Raw genomic sequence first — 17,297 nt, forward strand, 5'->3', positions numbered from 1 at the left:
ATCTTTTAATAATTAGTATTATAGGAAGTAAATAACAGAATTCATAGCAAGCAGCTTCCAGCTCCCTTACTGCAGCTGCCTTTAAGTGAAAAAAAAAAAAAAAAAAAAAAAAAGAAAATTAGTGCATGGCTGACAGGAAAGACATGCGCTCTGTGTCAAGCTCCAGGCACTCTCCAGGTACTGTACAGCCCAGAAACTCTGACACCCTCACACCCAGCTGAGTTTCCAGCATTTGGCTCCTTGTCAATGCAAAGGTAACCTTGAAGTCCTCCTTTGCCATACCAGTACCTCAAAATGTGCCTTGTCTAACCCATACTTAAAGGGTGGCTCTTAATCCCATTGCAAATCCTTGACCCAGAATAGGTTTGCAGCACTTAAACCTTGTAATGCCACTGACGACCATTATCATCCAAAATGATCTTTGTAATTGATGTGGAACTGAAATATATCAGCCTCCCAAGGCATTATGCACTATTTGAGCACGGACCACCTAACATCTCCACACCAGGTCTCTATAATATCAATGCAGAAAAAGTCTCATAAAAATTAAACACTTACCTGCGTTCTCTGATTCCACATATAAGCGGACATTTTTTTTTCTGAAAGTGATTTGTCAACCCTCTTAGTCCTTGCTTTCCAAAACACCCATATTTTGCAGATAATCTGCTCCTGGGAGCTGCTGGTCACCTCTTCCATCAATCTTCCCAACCACCCGGAGGTACGACAGCCTGGTTTCCCAGCCTTATGAGACTTTTGGAGGCTGTTGCCTCAACAAAGCCTCTGTCATCCCTGGGTCATTTGAGGAAAATTTCTAAGAATTGCTCCAATTCCTTTGCGGACAGCCTACAGCTCTTGCGTGAGGTGAGTCATCTCTATACCCGTGAACACTTCCATTACTTGTTCTCAGTTCTACATGCCGTTTCTGCTAAAAAGAGAAAATGACAATGAAGCTGCGTATTTATTTCAGGCATTTCTACTTGAAGCTCGGATACAGTAGCAATTTCTTTGCTCATATTCCCAAACCTCTTTCCAGAGAGTAATCCATCCAAAAAGAGTTTCTTTTGGCTTCTCTGAGAGCCACATCACCAGTGTTTTTATTGCCGTCTGTTCCTTTCTAACACCTCCAGTTCTACCAAATAAAAATCAGCCTCTGGCACAGCTCTATCCATACAGCTCAGCTTCTCTTCAGCATCTCACGTGGACAGTGTTCTCACAAGTAACTCGGTTATTTTACTTTAAAAAAGAACTGCTTTTTATATTATCTTCACTGAAAGGTACTCATAGCATCAACTCCCATAAAAACGTACCCTGCCTCTGTATATTACCACAGATTAGCGATCGATCAGAGACCAACAAAACCATTTTGCGTTGATTTTTTTCTACATGCATCCCAAGAACGGTAAAGGTACTTTGATTTTAGCACCTTCAGTCTTAAAACCGTGGCACTGATTTTGCTTTGCAGCCTTCTCTGTGACTAGCGCAAGTGTAAACTTTAGGTTATTAGCCCCTGTGGCACTAACATAAAAGGAGTACCAGGCTGCTCTCCTGATGTAAAGCTCAGATCGAGCAGTAGTCAACCATTCATTTTCTGCACAGGTGAAATTAGCTCCCTCAATTGTCTACGTGAAGTTCAAGAAATATCCAGCTAATTGCTTCAGTGGAGCAGTTAGATGTTGCCAAAAGTGGTCCCATAAAGGTGTAGAGAGCACCCTGCCTCCAACCAGCAAGTATCAAGATCTAGTGTAACCCAGTGAGTTGGCCTGTTAAGTTCAGCTCAAGAAAACTGTGATCATTTGACTACTTCCCATAGAAATCGGTCTTCACTTCTTATTTGCAGGAATGTAAAAGGTGACAATAGGTAAAGAAGCACAAAGTAGAGTTATTGTTCTCATGCAGAGATCTTTTGTATCAAGTTTCATGCTAAAATGACTCTCTGCATTCAAGTTATAATAGATAACAACACATACATATAATGAATCATAGATACTTACAGTGGGAAACGCTAATAAAATATCAGCCCCAATTCCAGCATCAGCTATGTTCTAATGCAGGATACAAACAGATTACTTGTATTACATTAAGAAACACAAAGAAAATCAAAAGTGTAATGGTTGTTACCTTATTAGCATAAAATTAAACCACCTGAATGCATAATTAACTGAAAATATTACGGGATTCATTTTTAGAGTTCAAAGAATTCCTTAAATTAATGCGTCTTTTAGGCAAATTTTTCTGTCACTCTGCAGAGTCTTCTTCACTGCAGGTTAATGCTTTGAGGTTAGAAAACACGAACTAATATTCATATAAAAGCCAATATCTGAAAATAGCACAGAACAATAACTGCAAAATGCCATTAGCATATTTATATTTCAAGTTCCATTTATGTCTATAATTAAGCATATAAACAATCATAACTCTTGCATAAGATAACATAAAATTAAGTATACATATAAAATATAAAACCAGAACAGAGTGCTGCTGGTGTTGCATGTGTTATCCACAAAAGAGACAGGATGATAATGCTTAATGCTACTATAAGATATATGAAAATTGATTCCAGCAATTGCTCTATTTCATAATATAAGCAATTTCAGTCTCAAACTCTGGCAGAAATACAGTCTGTGCAACATTTCATCATCTTATTTCAAATGAACTATAACATGATTATGTTTGCATTTTCACAGATAAAACTGAACAAATCAAGGGACACTAGGTTTTAAATCATTCATACGTAGGGTTTATTAAACTATTTTTAAAAGAAGCAATGTGAACAAAGTATTTTCCCCCTATGAAGTTTCTTTAGGCTCATTACAGTACTTACGCGTATAATTTATACTAATGTCAGTGTTTTTGTGGATCATTCACACAGAAATAAGTGACAAATAGTCTTATTATAGGAAAATGAAATAGAACTACAAAACCGCAAAAATTAGCTTTATTCACAAAACAATCAAACTTACTTCCAATTTTTTTTAATTGATTGTGTCAAGGATTTTCATTTATGAGTTCTTATAGTGTCTCATCCTCCCTGTAACAGCAAATAACAAATGGTGGGGGACAGGGTGCAAGAATTATAATTTTAATGAGATTGAATAAGTAATAAAAGCTGGTGAATTCCCAATACTGATGATGTCCCCATTAAAAGTATTTCCCTCCTCTGAAACTTCACATTACTTCCACTGAAGTCATGCTATTCTCCGGAATGGTAGGCTACTTCACAGTATGTGCTGCTCATAAAGGTTTCTTTCCAAGAGACAATAATAAAAACCCTTAAATACAAATAGTACGTATTAATGCTATAGATAATGCCTTGAAAGATTAATACAGAAAAGAAGGGAGTTTTATTCCTGTGCCTCCCTCTGCCAAGACAGGTTTTTATCTATGGACCTTGGTCACAATGGCGGTCAGTAACAATTCTAAAAAACGAAACTGTAGAAAGATTGATTTCTTGCAGAATTGAGTAACTTAATCTGTTAGCACTCCAATGTCCTTGTTTCCACAGACATCACCACTCTGCAGCAGTAATAGCATACATATGTAGAAAGACCTGATGTTACATGTAATAGTAAAAATTATCTGGATCTCATGTTGCCCTTTTGCTTACTTCAGTTTACACTTGCCACACAAAGGGTAATGAGAAAGAAGCATTCCTCAGATGACCAGACCATTCTTCTTCTCATACCACAAAAAATGCAGACATATAACACTCATGAATCATATGAAAGGAGCAGAAAAAGCAAACGCATGCCGTTCACCAACAAACCTGACCAACACAGCCAGTGCCATCTCTTCTAGAGACTGGCAGATGCCCACCCGAGACATTCATTCAACTGCGGTTTAGCAACCCTTGTGCAGATTGAGCACACCTCTTCAGGATGAGAATGGATGCTCTGGATGCGATGTATTCATGCAAAAACAACTGTGCAAATAGGGCTGATGTTGGGTTTGGGGGTTTGTTCCTGTTTCTATGTATCTTTCTTTCTCTCTTAACCCATTTTTTGTTTTCTTCACACTTAATAAGCCAAGGGATTCAAAAAGACCGATCAAACCTCAGTTTTGTTCCTAAGTTTTGTCCTAAAACCTTGGTTCTTCAAGTAGTCAGTCCTATGGCAACAACTTTCATTTCAGCCTGATCTTCAAAGGAAACTACAGTTATGGGACTGTGCTGTCCATACGGAAGCATGCATATTTATACTACAAAAGTCTTCTAGACCTTTTGAATTCAACTGATTTCAATTAAAATGAGAGGTTAACAGCCTGAAAGAAATCAAGTTCCTACAACTTTGATGAAAACAGGTAGCAGAGAAGAAAAATGCTACTGATAATTCAGTGATTTATGCAGAGAGCACAATCAGTATCAGGCACTGGGGAACCCACCTGGGAGAGCACCACCATGAATGTCTCTTCTGCAAGAAAGGCTTCACATGTGGAATTGTTTAGAAACAAGAAAGCCCACAGGAAATGAGGATTTACTAACCACGCTGTTCAAAAAACTATTTATAATACAATATCCACAAGAAAGCTAGCTTCTTATTTGTTAAGCCATTTTTAATTTGTGGATTTCTTTTTCCTTGCAATTGAATTGTCTGATTCTGATAGCTATATACACTTCGCTAACTTTTTAGACACTGATATGCATTCTTTAACGATTCTCACGAGTTTTCACTTTGTTTCCCTGCTTCAGTTCCCTTGCAGGGCAGAACATGCACCACAGTACGGATTTCAATGACTTTTGTGTCCCAGGGGCTCATGGGCTTGCCCATCTCTTTTTACAATAAATGCAAACAAACCATCAGTTAACAGACAGCTGCAACATCCTTCCAAAAGAACAACCTTTAAAAATATTGTTTACTTGTCTGAACACAAGATATCCTCCTACCTTTCAAAATAAGTGACTGATTGATGGGTAGGCAAAAGCATTTGCTTTGACAGAATCAGACTGACATCAGTTTTCATGTTCTCTGCTGTCTGAACAATATCAAGCTGATCAGATTTGTAATTCTCCTGAAGCACATCAAACCAAGCAAAAAAACTACAGTCCTTTCCTACACTGACCTTGTTGATTTGTCCAATGTAAGTTAGTAACAAATTCAACTATGATAAAAATCCATTGTGTAAACTGCTTTTTACAACTCCTGAAATACAGAAATCACCTAGCTTCTTACAACTTCATTTGGCAAGAAGATGAGCACAGATCAGAAGTGAGCTGCAACTTACCCACCTGTCATTTGCTCTTTAACTGTTTTTATGTTTTTCAAATTGGCTGTTGCAGAATGCTAGCTCTGACCAAATAGTTAATCAAGAAGGCACCAGGCAATAATATTCAAGAAAATACATGAATTTATATCCAAGTGCAACTGGCAACCACTGACCCTACAAAATGGCTCTTCTTATGCAGCTAATTACAGTAGCTTTTATAGTAGGGTGGAAAAAGTTGGAGAGCCTGCATCTATCTTGCAAGAAAGATGACCACAACAACTGTATGCCTCAATTATTTTTGCAGTCACATGCAATTTGAGATCACATGATTAGGTACGCTATTCAACCCAATTCCCAAAATCAACAGAAAGCATATACAACTGATTTATATGCATGTTGAATAAGGCCCCAGCTAGATTTTAATGGCCAAGATTGTGATATAGGTTGTGCTGAAGCCCCTTACAATCCTCTTTCCAAAAAAAGTGGAGCATTTTAAAGTAAAGATGTGGCTGAGGACATAAAATCCTTCCGGCAAAACCTTACAGCATTTAAATATGCAGAGAGATACTGATTACGTTTTCTTACACTGTACATGCATAGGACTTTTCTTGGTTTTGATACTTGTTAGATCTATCACATAGTATAAGGAGAGAGCCTCTGCATCTTTTCAAGACTTTATACTCCACTGACACACAATTTTTCAACATAGGTATTTTAACTGAGAATAGCTGAATTCTGAAAACTGTAATTTAAAATACATGTTATTTTAATATTTTAAAGGTATTTGTGTTTTATTCTTCTTTATAAAAGTAAAAATTCATCTCCACATACTTAAAATGACAGAAAGTTAGATTTCCCTTCTCTCAGGAAGCCATTTCAAAATAATATAGAACTGATTTGTAAAACCTGTTTAACCCACTGTTTTCTACTGTGCCTGAAGTACTATATGTGTTACACATGAAAGACTCATTAAGAAGAGCTTTTGCTACTGTCTTATTAAATAAGCCTCGATGCATAAAATAACATGCAACATATGTATTTGAGACACTCCATATTATGAAAATTACCAAACTCCTTAAAAACTTAAAAAACACTCAAACAGTCTACAACCCGTTATGCTTTTGATATCTCAAATAGTAAAACCTAAAAATCTTAATAGTTTGCTTTAGTTGCTTTTCTATTATACATAAAGAAAGAGGTATGATCTCATGGTCTGAGTATGAACCTGGAAATCAAAATGTCTTACATAACCATTTGCCAAACCACACTATGGGAACTAACCAAATTGTACCAGCCTTCCTCCAGTACAAAGGAGATAAATTAATTTACACTGAGTTGATCAAATGTATTTGGTTAACAAAGAATACCTAATACATTTGGCTTCTGGGAGTGAGTTTTAGAGAGCAGTAAAGCCCATGTTTAGCTACATGCTAAAACCAATTGAAATGGCATTGCTAGTTACTGAGAAACTCATTAATTCAAAATTTTTACTACTGGACAATTTATCTAGTCTTGCTAGAGAATGGTATCAGGTAAAATAGAAACCAAAGGACATTAATAATTATAAGAAATAAGTATCCAACTCTCCCTAGGCAAACAGAACTTGCACAATTGAATTTGTAAAAATGATGTATATAATTTGTAACATTATACTGAAGTAAAACACAGACTAGTGATAAAAAAATTTATAGGCTGGCCAAGGCCACTGACCAATCAAAAAAAATAAATGCTAAATGTCAGGAATTTTTAATAGGGAGTTATAACTTACCAGCTTCTCAAATGACAGAAGACTTGACAGAAATCTTGAGAGACAAAGCACTGAAGTCTGTATATATACTGCTCTGGCAGTTTAATTGAATCAAGATATCTAAAGATGCACAGAGAGTAAAACCAGATAAAGTGCAAAAAGGAATCTGTAAACTATCAAAGAAAATATTACGAATGGCTTTACCGTAGCTTTTTAACCAATTTAAATTCTCCACTTGGGTGTTTTTTTACATTTTAGAATAAAAACTAACATTCAAAAAGACACTTCTAAGTTTTTTCAGGCCCCAAGTGACATGAGCTTTTTCTTTAAATCAACAGTCTAGCATTTATAGTCAAATAAATGGAGAAGAAAAAGTTAGAAGATGAACATCTAAGGGATATTAAGTATATGCTGTACTCAAACATTCAACTCTCTGTTTGCTATGCTTTTTATAGAAATACCTTCGTATAAGCTTTCAACACAAAATTAATCATGCTTTCTAGCACGCCATTATGAAAAACCACTACCATGAGAGATAAAAACCAAAACACTGAAAAACAGGGAATGCAAAACAGAGTCTAACTAGAAGACTATTATTTTAACATGATGTCTCCCCAATCTCTCATGCTTGCCAATGCAATTATCGCAATTAACTCTGCATTCCTTGGAAAAAGTTATCGATACATAAATGTCAAAAAATTATCAATTCTTAATGTATGAATTGCCTTCTTCTTGCAAGAGGATGGCTACTTCTGGCATTTTTTGTAGAAAAGCTTTAATGTTGTTTGCCAAATCCATCCTTTCATCTTCCATCGGCATCTGCAGTCAACTACTGCTTTGGTCAAAGGGTCCAGTGTTTTCTTTTAATTTTAAGAGAGGAGGCACAAACTCAGAGAAAAGAGTTGTAAGTCCTGCAGTTTCAAATTCCTTTTGTAGCTCATCCAGTGTTGAATATTCTTTGACTTCAAACGTCTGAAACCTACATTGTAGAAAGGAAACTCATGAATATGCCTAGATTTGTCAGAATGTAATTATCGATTCTGTTACTTTTCTATCCACAACAGTACTAAATTATACCTTTTATGCTGTGACTGTACTTTTGTCTCACACAGTACACTAATCATTTTCTCTTTGCATTTCTTTCCGCTTGAGTCCACATCTACCTTAGAAGTTTTCTGAAGAATTAAGTACTCCTGAATGACAAAAAAGAACAAAATATTAAATGTCACCTAGTATCTTTGAAGTTTAGTAAAATGCAAAAATCCATATGAAACATAGAGATTTCTTTCAGAACATAGCAATCTAACTTTGAAAGTGCCCATCCCATCCAAGAAAGTGCACGACTGTTTCTATACATCAGCCTGAAGTTAAGCGCAGTCTTAAGTGATCTAGAGAACATGAGTTTGAAAAGCCTAAACATTCTCCTCCAATATCACCACAAAAACCTGCCTAATGTAGTGGGAGTTCATAAGTACAGACAAGAAGTTCAAAACCCAGGTGTGCACTAGGAGCACCATGTGGCCTAAGTCAAGGAAAGAGACAGTAATGAGCTAGAATTATGTCTGTTACTAATTTCTCATCACAAATTTTCTGTTTTCTGGGGCATTTGGGAAATACCCAGGAGACTGAACCTACTAATATTACAGTCATGAAACACAGGGAATGCAAGGGTATAATTACAGTGGGAAGCAAAGCAATACAGGCCACAGGTCTACAGGTATCACTGGTTTCTTTCTCATAGAATACCTTATTTTTCTTAAATACAGAATAAATTTGTTGGGCCTTCCTACCCTCCTAATGATCAATCTGCTTCCAAAATTGTTAATCTTAGAAAAACACACACAAAATATTCAGACACATAGGTTTCAGTGGTAAATCGATAGAACTAGTCAACATTCATTGTTCCTGCACCTTAATGTTGCTCCTGTCACCCTGAAGAAGAATCAATATTATCTTGCCCATGAACATCAGTCTTCCAGTCAGCCTTAGATCTGAAGCCCATTTTTCCACAGTTTTGACGTACTTTGTCTTTGCTCTCATGTGATCTAAATGCAAGAAGAGCATCCAGATACCATCCTCCGTACTTGTTCCTTTTGACAAAGTAGTTTTTTCCTTGCAAACTGTTGCTGATTGCTTAATGACATATTTAAGATGCTGCTGTATCCAAAGAATCAGATCATGTACCATGGGTTCAGAAAGATGCTTCTTTGCTTGTTCAAGTAATTTATCTTTCACGTCCATACATTGGGCCCTTGTAAGCTGGTCTGAGTTAACAGAAATATCCGGTAGAGTTGATGGATAATTGACTGGTAAATGAAATAACAGCTTTAAAAGTACATCTGTATCCAGCAGTTCCTTCACGCTGATTTGAATTCTAAATGTGATTCCATGAGTCTCTGGAAAGTATAAAAAAATAAACATTAATAGTTTGCTTGAAGTTGAAATACATATATATTATTAAGTCATGTTATTTTCTTTAACAATTCAACTCAAATGACTGCCATTCTATATAAAATAAGGGGTGTGGGGTTTTTGCAGAGTGGGGGGGGTTGCAACCAATGGCTCAAGCTATACTTGCAGGGAATCTTGAAATGAAACACTTCCATATCATACTAGAAGGAAAGTTATTAACACATTCTAAAAAGTATTCACACCTTTTGGCTCTTTCAAAGTCTAGACAAGCCAGTAAAAGAGAATTGTCTCTCTTAAAAACAGGTAAGTCAGCTTCTACAGCTCAACAGCAGCAGCAAGTACAACTGAAAATAGAGACTTTTCTGGATGGACTCAGCACTGCCCTAACTTTGCTTGCTCCTAGAGAAATCTGTAAGACTTCTAACATCACTACCAGCACGAGACAAATAGACTTGTACTGAGTATTTTTTAAGACAACCATTCAAAAGCAGTTCCACACTAAAGAGAGACTTGGAAAGAAAAAAGTCAGATTCTTTGTCCCCTACAACTTTCAGAGAAAATATGCTTAATTCTTTTCTGCCAACTTCTCTACATTTACAAAAGTTGGATTGACATAATGAAAACATCTCTGTTGTACATCTGCCCCTAGGTGCTACATACATACATATATATATGCATATACTTATATAAATGTATCTGTATATATCTGCATATCTACTCAAAACCTGTTGTTGGTCTACTTTAGAATTGAATTATTTTCAGAGTGAAAAGGATAGATACAGTATGCAGCAGGAAGGGCAGAAGACCACATCCTCCTGACAAACGACATAATCAAAGACACTGAATATGAAAGTTATGTACAGTAATTCCTGCAATAAAACCTTCCTGACTAAAACATGTTTCACAGAAAAACAATACTAAACTTCATAAAGTGAAAAGCGAGGACAAAGACCTAACCTACTTTTGCTCCATGAAGAAAGAGGGTATCAGATAAAAGATGATCTTCTTCAGATGGTCTCTGTTTCACCCCTTTGATGCGTTCTAAACACTTCACACCTTTTCTTTAAAAAATTGCTAAAATGTCAGGTTGATTCATTCTATGAGGGCAGAAGCCAGATTTAAAAGGCAGATTAGAACAGAGCTGAGTTTCAGAGGAGCTCTTTTGAAGTGACTTGCCTTCTTCTCCCCCTACCTCATCTTACGTTCCTTTACATGACAGTCAGTTGAATTATCTTTGATTAGTATTGCTGATGCTGCTAACCAACCTCAGTGCTCTCTATGATTTTATATTTGAACGGTACTAAGTAAGTGAAAGAACCTAAAAGTGACTTGGACAGACAGAAGCACTTTAGAGAGCTTAGCCAAGCAAGGGCTTGTTTCCAAACCTCCTTCCTGGGTCATACGAAGAACTCTCTAGCTCAGAACAGTCACAAAATACAATAGGCAAACCTCCCAGACCCAATAATCAAACTCTAGCATTACTATAAAGAAGTCTCCAAACATCTACAAACCATCACTACCTAAATAGAGTCAAATCCAGTGAATGAAATGAAATTACACCCAACCATGCCCATACCTACAGACACTACGTATCAAAGCTTCGTTCCCTGCCAACATAAGTTGGTCTCCAGTCTTCTAAGACACCATGAAAGGTTCAAGACTGTTTTTAAGGCAAGTTTATTTCTCAGAAACGCACCAGCCTTGGAAGAGACTCCAGTCTCCACAGTGTCCATCTGGCAGCACGCGGCCCTCGCTCACGGGCAGTAGCTACACAGGAGGACCTCAAGCCTCCCCGTTCCAATCTCTGTCTTCTGCTGCCTTGACAAACGTTTCTTACTGGGCACCAGCAACGATAGCTCCTCTGCCATTACGCTAGGCTCGGTACACAATCACACACACAAGAAGAAAGGCCTGCACTGCCCCTCCTGGGGCCCCCAGCACCCTCTTGGCCGCCATGGAGGGCCTCCGCACACACCTGAGCATTACACCGCACGCAGACAGTGCCTGCCGACCCACCTCCCTCCAGCTGCCCCTTACACAGGGCAGCCCCACCAGGTACGCGGCCAGCTGAAAGCAAGCTGCGTTTGGCTGAAGGGTATTAAAGTTAATATATTCCTGCCCGTGAATCACTTTATTTTAAACTATGTTGCCAAGAAATTTAAAAATGCACAGCTTACAAATGAGTTGAAGAATGCTACTCCGTTGCCAGCTTAATTACAGCAACAGAAAAACATCTTACCTTTCTGATAATCCTCCTAGGTTTTTTTCACTAGCTTGTCATAACAGATCTCACCAACTCAGAAGTAACTGCAGGATAAACAGACAGGCCAACTTTGCCCCTTCGGCAAGGGCCTCCTGCTGCAGTGATCATATTCTTAAGCCTGCAACAATCTCACACCTATCCCTGTGATGATGAACTAATCCGAAGGAAGCGGCGCAGCCTCGCATCCCAAGGTGTCTCACCCTGAGCCGTCGTGAAAAGCCCAGCTGTGCTCATTTACATCTGCTTCAGACTTAGTTCTAAAAAGGAGAATTGGTTCAAAATGTTTGTGGGGCTACAGTGTCTAAAGTTTATTTAAACATTCCAGCGTCCATTTTCTGCACCAGCGCTGCAGACGGCTGGCAGAACAAAGAGCAAACCACCGCTGCCCTGCATAACGATGCTCTAAAGAAATATTTCCTTTGTTTGCACACACTACAAGGTCTGAGTTGTCTTCATAGCAAAATGGTGATTATTTCTGAAATAAAAGGTTGGGTATGACCGTTCTGCTGGCATTTAATGTGCTAATAAGACTAAACTCAATACATTTTAACTCATTTTCCCCCATAGCTGCATGCTTATCAGTATATTTAGCTCTAGCATACTTCAGATTTTTTCTTATGTTCCACGTCAACCAGACAGATATCCCCCTCCTCTCCTGCCCAAAGGCATTTTATGCAACACATGCAGTCTATTTTTAAATTCAGAAAATGGCACCTACTAATGTACAAGCTTAGAATATATAAATATATTTTTATAGCGTGCTTGGTGAGCAAACCAGAAGAGAACAGATTAACAAGTAAATTATGGATTTCTATCTGTAGCGCTAACCTTTGTAAATAGATATGTAAGGTAAAAAAGATATGCTGTAATTAGTTTATTTAAATTCATCAACACATTGGTTTTGATAAAAACATATTTTACATTCTGAATACTTCATTGTTAAATTCCAGAAAGCCAAAGTTTTTAGCATACCAAGATACCTGCAAAAGCATTTTCTTACATTCCTCAAAACCATAAATCCCCAATGGCCTCCTTTTTGATCCTGTGGATCTACACGCAAATTACTCTTAATGTATTAGAGATAGCATAACATAACAGTCTTACTAGAAGTTACTTATGTGCACCGTTTGTCAACGATAATTTATATGGTTTGAAGAGATAAAGCAAACGAAAGCTAATGAATACAGCAAAAGTTAATTGTATACAAACTAAGGGATTCTGTAGCTCCAACATAAAAGAGAAGTAAATTCCCAAAGTAAGAAAACTACCAATAATCATTGTTGCAAATAATCTTTTCAGTTCCAGCAGAAAACGATGGAAATCAAGCAGATATGCATGATCCTAACATATCATGAACATAGCCTGGCTAAAGGCCCTGCAAGGTCACATAACATCAATATAAATATAATAGCCTGTTCCCATTGTGCTCTTGTGGCACTTCACTTTATGTTCCAGGAAGCTTTTTAAGCCTTTTATATCCTGGTAACTTATAAACACAAAATCATTTTTCTGTACATGAAGCACAGAAGGATGTGTGAATAATTCTCTAACAGATTTGGAGGAACAGACATGCATATGCAATGTTCAGATACGTTCACATTTTTTAAAATAAACATCTGTTAAGCCTGGATCCTGTATTTTCAAACTATGCCTGAAATAACATTCCTGAACTTTTTGACTTTAAGAAAAGAAAACTCAGTTGAAACACTTCATCAATAGTATTTTAAAAATACAACTCTAAATACCAATCAAAAAAATAAAATGGCAGAATTACCTGCCTACACTGGAGCAAAAGGTGTGTCATGCAGATCTAGACACAAAACAATTCTGCTTTTAGATTACCACAGTTAATTGTGCTCCACGCAGACACTAATGTCTTCATCCCTCCGAGGCTGTCTATCCACAAAGTCCTCTTTTCAAATAACCACTTGCTGTTCTGTGCAAATCTATTTCAACAACTATTTTCCAATAAAAATTTGAGGTTTATTCAATTAATTTCTTAGTAACTTTTTAGCTAAATTGAGTCATTCAAGAGCAGCCATGTTTAATTTCACACCAAAGCAGCACAAAGTTATTTTCACAGAATCACTGAATAGTTGAGGTTGGCAGGGACCTCTGGAGGTCACTTTGTCCAAGCTCCCCACTCAGGCAGGGTCACCTACAGCAGGCTGCCCAGGGCAATGTCCAGATGACTTTTGAATATCTCCAAGGACAGAGACTCCACCACCTCTCTGGGCAACCTGTTCCAGTGCTCGGTCACCCTCACAGTTAAAAGCGTTACCTTATCAATCCCAATTCTTTTGGGCTGAATACATATGCAGACAAAATCTGATGGCAGGCCACTAGATCCATTTTTAACAGCATTCTCCAGGACTTTACTGCAGTCCAAACAGCAGGAAGCTGCTTGCTGTCTGTCACTCCACTGGGGAGCTGGGCAGCACGCTGCAATAGCTCCCAGGACACCAGGGAATAGTAAGTGATACAGAATATATGCATATTCTGTGTGTTTGTGTGTGCATATACGTATTTCCAACAAATAGATAGGAGAGTTGCCACATCTGTGGTAGGCACTAAGCAAAATTTACTTATGCTCTGGACCTGAAGAGACATGCAACACTTGCATATCCCACCTGACACTTTCTTTAAGCCTTATAGTAACTGCTGTTGTACACTGGAACTACTGAGATTTATTATCCCTTGCTGAAGGAGCGTCTTCACAGCACTGTGACGGCACAGACTGATAAAGGTCATCTCTTAAAATTATGTTCTTAGCAGCAGCCACCATGGCTGGTGCAGAAAACATGGAGTAAAGATGTCTACACTTACTGCGTTCCTAGCCTACAGCATCCAGCAGCTGATGGGAGCAAGCACTACAAATCTTCTCACCTTGCCACTCGCAGCAAACATGAAAGATTACTCTTGGTACCCTGTAAAACCTACAGCCATACACATATTGCTGAAGCTGGAGACCATTCAGCACATCACAAGGCCCAGATTATTACCGTACACCCAGAAGACAGAGATGACCCAAGGCTTCTCATGCATAGCAACAGCTGCACCCCCGTTAAATATTACAGGATAAATACCTGGTCTTGTTACACGTATGAGACGCAACTGCCTATTTACCTAAATCGCAGCCAGCCCATTCCCACCGCTGCCCTTTGCCTACTGCAAGTTTCTGCACGCACTGCAAACAGCTGTAATTAAGAAGGTCGCTAATTATAAACCCCCTACGGTTTGTCCCCTGCAGAGGCCAGCAGCAAAGACACGCAGCAGGCCAGCGACAGGCGAGAAGGCACCCATCTTTAGCGCTGCCGATAATAGCAAGCGATTAAGCCGGTGACTGCCCCGCTGGCAGAGCCCCACAGTGAGCGGCCCCGGAGCGCCTCCTCTCGGGGCCGGGCCGGGCCGGGCCGAGGGTAGCGCGCCCGGGGCACGGCCGCTCCGCCGGTGCGGGGCAGCGGGAAGACCCCCGTCTGAGGCGGCGCCGCCGCGCCGGGTCTCGCTCCGGCAGCGCGGCGAGACCCCGCCGAGCGGAGCGACCCGCGGCTCTCGGCAGAGGAGCGCGGCCGCCTTCACCTGAGACCGCCAGCACCTCGCAGGCGTCCGGCTCGCAGTAGATGGCGGCGAGAGCCGAGAGCTCCTCCAGCGCCAGCTCCAACATGGCCGCGGCTGCGGGCGCGGGCCGGGGCGGCGGCGGCGCCCCCTGCCGGCGGCGGGGCCGGCCCCGCCGCCGGCAGGGGGCGCCGCCGCCGCCCCGGCCCGCGCCTTAGGTAGGATTGCGCTGGCGGCGGGGTCGTCCTGGCCCTGCTTCGGCCTCGCCCAGCGCTGCCCTTCGGCTCCGGCAGGCGCGGTGGCGAGCAGCCCGGCAGCTTCCGAGGTAGCGAGCGGCAAGGGGCAGCAGCAGAGGCGGTGGCGGGAGCCTCTCTCCCTCCCTCGGCGCCGAACAAAATGGCGGCCCGCTCTGCCCCCCCTCCCTCTTCCTAGGTGTACAACTTTGCACGGCAGTCTGGCCCACAGAAAGGAATAACCTGATCGTCCTCGGGGCGCAGACAGCCAAGTGAAGCTCAGCCACACACAGTCGTACAGAAAGTTTTACTAGAAGATAAGATGCTTTTTTGTGGCTTCGTAATCCTGGGAACAGTCATCTGACTGAGGTCGTCGACAGCCAATGGTATCATTAACTCCCAGGTATAATCCTCTCAGAAGAAATACTCAGTATCTGCCATTATTACAAAATCGCTTTTAAAAGCAAGGGATGGGTTGTTTACTTTTTCAGGAAAGCATATCCTGCTGTTTTTAATCCCCTAAATTCTGTTGAAATAACAAGAATTCCTGAGCTGGGAATGAGGGAAATAACGTGAAGGGGAAGAAGACGGGAGCTGTCAGAAGAACTGCCAGGTAGTAGTCCATGCAGCTGTCACAAGGCTTCACTGGAAATTAGCCTTAAAAGTGCTTCATTCTATTGTTAAGAACTTTCTTGCCCCTGGTCTTTCCCCCTTCTCCTCATCCACTTTGCATATTCCATTTTACATGTTTAAATAAAAAAGTCGATGTAAATGTCTTTTAAATTGACACTATCGCAAGACATTGAGGTCCCTATGAATAAGTTACTGCACTCTGACATTTGGAAGTCATCAAATGAGACAGTATAATGTCAGCTTGATATTTTTCACACTATGAAAATATCAGCTTCATGTCAAAGATCTAAATTCCATCTTAATGTAATAAATTTTCTTGTATTCGCAGACTAGCAAAAATGCTAAATATTTAAATTTGAAATGAACTTCTACAGTTACAATCTGGCCTTTATATTCCATTATTATTAAACTGGAAGTCAAGATCTTATTTTCCCTCTTTTTTTTTTTATTTCTTCAAACATTGCAGTGTTTGATAGAATAACATTAGCCATATTCATTTCTCTAAAGGGATGCTTTCCCATCAACATGTGGCAAAGTTCAAAAAAAATCTTGCTTTTTACAGTCGGCCTATATTAAACCAGCTCCAGCATCCTGTCATAAATCGATATGCCACTGACAATACCAGTATTTTCCACTTTGCCTGACAAGGCAAACAGAATGCAACCTTTCATACGTATTTAAGATTAATCTTCCCAGTGTCATCTGCAAAAGTAGTATCCTTTGCTTTCCGTTCACTATAATTATGGCCCAAATCAATTAGGTGTTGTGTCGACAACCACTAGTGATTATATATAAAACTGTTCATTTAGACCTGTTTTCCTCTAACCTGAGTGGCCAATAAGGGAAGAGTAGGCAGACATTTGGGAAAAAAAAAAAAAAAAAAAAAAAAGACAATTTGGAACATCCATCTACATCTTTTTACCGTCATTTCCATGCCAGCCACCCTGCAGTCCCAGCTACCGCAACTGTAAGCCGTCCTAAAAGCATATACTCTAGAAGGCATCAAAGGACCACTAGGAAGAGTCTAAAAATCACTGCAGTTGCCCATTTTGGGGTCACAAGACAAACACTAACGAGGAACCCATAACCACAGCTAAGTGCGATGGCTAACCTATGCAACACAAATCACATCCATCTTTCGGCACTGCTGTAGGACAGCAGCAGTTCCTATATTTTCTGCTACAACAACATTGACAGCCCTAATGCAGCCAGAATGGTATTCTTACCAGCTAGAACTGTTCTTAACTGTGTTAAA

The 17,297-nt window shown here is 39.7% G+C and overlaps 1 protein-coding gene across 1 annotated transcript; it reads right to left on the minus strand.

Annotated features, from left to right (window-relative positions):
- Positions 1 to 2,714: 2,714 nt before the first annotated feature.
- On the minus strand, positions 2,715 to 15,345 carry RWDD3 (RWD domain containing 3). The gene is made up of 4 exons (XM_030032894.1): positions 15,201 to 15,345; positions 8,858 to 9,342; positions 8,024 to 8,139; positions 2,715 to 7,925 (listed from the first exon to the last, which is right to left on the minus strand). Exons 1-4 carry the CDS (start codon positions 15,283 to 15,285, stop codon positions 7,772 to 7,774), a joined length of 840 nt encoding a protein of 279 aa, XP_029888754.1. The 5' UTR covers positions 15,286 to 15,345; the 3' UTR covers positions 2,715 to 7,771.
- Between the last annotated feature and the right edge of the window lie 1,952 nt (positions 15,346 to 17,297).

The sequence above is a fragment of the Aquila chrysaetos genome, chromosome 12, assembly GCF_900496995.4.
Source record: "Aquila chrysaetos chrysaetos chromosome 12, bAquChr1.4, whole genome shotgun sequence".
Classification (NCBI taxonomy): Eukaryota; Metazoa; Chordata; class Aves; order Accipitriformes; family Accipitridae; genus Aquila; species Aquila chrysaetos.

Excerpts from the sequence above, each read along its gene's own strand:
- RWDD3 (XM_030032894.1), bottom strand. The coding sequence starts at position 15,285 with ATGTTGGAGCTGGCGCTGGAGGAGCTCTCGGCTCTCGCCGCCATCTAC. Across the intron at positions 9,343-15,200 it reads CGAGGTGCTGGCGGTCTCAG|AGACTCATGGAATCACATTT; the intron begins GTGAAGGCGGCC and ends TATACTTTCCAG. Across the intron at positions 8,140-8,857 it reads GTGACAGGAGCAACATTAAG|GAGTACTTAATTCTTCAGAA; the intron begins GTGCAGGAACAA and ends TTTGTCATTCAG.